The sequence below is a fragment of the Pempheris klunzingeri genome, unplaced genomic scaffold (assembly GCF_042242105.1).
Source record: "Pempheris klunzingeri isolate RE-2024b unplaced genomic scaffold, fPemKlu1.hap1 Scaffold_268, whole genome shotgun sequence".
Classification (NCBI taxonomy): domain Eukaryota; kingdom Metazoa; phylum Chordata; class Actinopteri; order Acropomatiformes; family Pempheridae; genus Pempheris; species Pempheris klunzingeri.
This window is the reverse complement of record NW_027255173.1, coordinates 8,337-10,000: the sequence shown is the minus strand read 5'-3', so window position 1 is coordinate 10,000 and position 1,664 is coordinate 8,337. Positions and strand designations below refer to the sequence as shown.

Below are 1,664 nucleotides of genomic sequence, written 5' to 3'. Positions count from 1 at the left end.
AAGGAAACAAGTAGATAAGGAAGGAGTAGGAAACGGGAGAGGAGACAAGGAAGGAAACAAGAGTAGATAAGGAAGGAAACCAGGAGAGGAGACACGAAAGGAAACGAGTAGATAAGGAAGGAGTAGGAAACGGAAGAGGAGACAAGGAAGGAAACAAATGTAGATAAGGAAGGAGTAGGAAACGGGAGAGGAGACAAAGAAGGAAACAAAAGTAGATAAGGAAGGAGTAGGAAACGGGAGAGGAGACAAAGAAGGAAACAAAAGTAGATAAGGAAGGAAACAGGAGAGGAGATATTTTTTGTATTTTATCTGTTTTGTATATTTTTCTTTGATTGAGATAAACTGTGAGCAAAAAAAACTCATATATGCAAATTGATATTAAATTTTTTAGTAATTTGTTAAAAATTTGCATTTTCTGGCAATTATTTCATGGTTCAGGCTTCATAGGGTTAATTTGTAACGTGTCACATGGCGACAAGTTTCAGTTTGTAGCTTCCCGTTAGCGTTAGCGTTAGCCGCCTACCTGCTGGATGTCCTGGTGCAGGGTGTCCGGGTTCTCGTTCAGCTCCAGACGAGCCTTCTCCGTCGTCTCCGAGCTCAGCCCGGCGTGCAGGTGCGTCATCATGGCGCCCAAAACGTGTGTCTCTCTACAATCTGCAGTCCCTCGGATCAAAAAGGCGGATTATGTTTTTCCACCTTTTGAGTTTTTTTTTTAATCCGACTTGTGGGCCGTTTGGTTTGGCTGATTGTTCCGCTGTACAATCATTCGTGGCTCTGCCGTTAATTTGGTTTTCTTTGCCCGTTTGATCGGCACAATCGTATTCGCTGTCTTTGAGTTTAAATTCCACGTTGACGATGATACAGGGAACTCCAGGTTTGGTCAGTGGGAGACAATCGTGGTGATTAGAAAGCGACAATCGTCACCGCTGCGTTTGGTTTTTGATGCTGTTACGCTGTTTTTTATTTTTTATTTTATTGATTGATTGGTTAATGATCAGCACATTTGTCCTGACCTTCTTCCCGTCTCACAGCTCCCTCCTCCTCCTCCTGCTCTCTGACATTGTTCAGATTCTGGTTCCAGGTTTTTATGGAGCGGCTCTCTGCGTCGCCATGACGACGACGGCGACGACAACGACGATGATGACGATGAGCGCTGCGTCAGAGAAAGGTCAGAGGTCGGTTAAGGCAGCTCGGTCTGATGTGGGCCTCCTCAGCCTGGAGAGAGGACACATGAAGAGTTTAGGAGCATGAAACACAAAAACACCCGTTTTATTACAAAACAGTTCCAATAATCACAATAATGATTAAAATAATAATAATTATTATTATTATTATTATAACATTTTACTTTTCAGCACTCATTTTGACCAAGGGCAGCTCTTTGTCACAGAACCTCTCAGTATGCTAACAGTTAGCTGTCAGTAAGCTAACTCTCAGTATGCTAATGGTTAGCTGTCTGTATCCTAATAGTTAGTGTGTTAATGTTAGCTTTTAGTAAGCTATCACTCAGTATTCTAATGTTAGCTGTCAATATGCTAACAGTTAGCTGTCAGTATGTTAAAGTTTAGCTGTCAGTATGCTAATGGTAGCTGTCAGTGTGCTAATGGTAGCTGTCAGTATGCTAATGGTAGCTGTCAGTGTGCTAAAGGTAGCTGTCAGTATGC

At 42.4% G+C, this 1,664-nt stretch overlaps 1 protein-coding gene across 1 annotated transcript in view; it reads right to left on the bottom strand.

Moving 5' to 3' along the window:
- Window positions 1-625, bottom strand: part of LOC139225462 (clavesin-1-like) — a 4,512-nt gene extending 3,887 nt beyond the window's left edge. Inside the window, exon 1 of the mRNA XM_070856291.1 lies at window positions 524-625. Within this exon, the coding sequence (XP_070712392.1) occupies window positions 524-625 (102 nt within the window). The remainder of the gene's footprint in view (window positions 1-523) is intronic.
- Window positions 626-1,664: the final 1,039 nt, after the last annotated feature.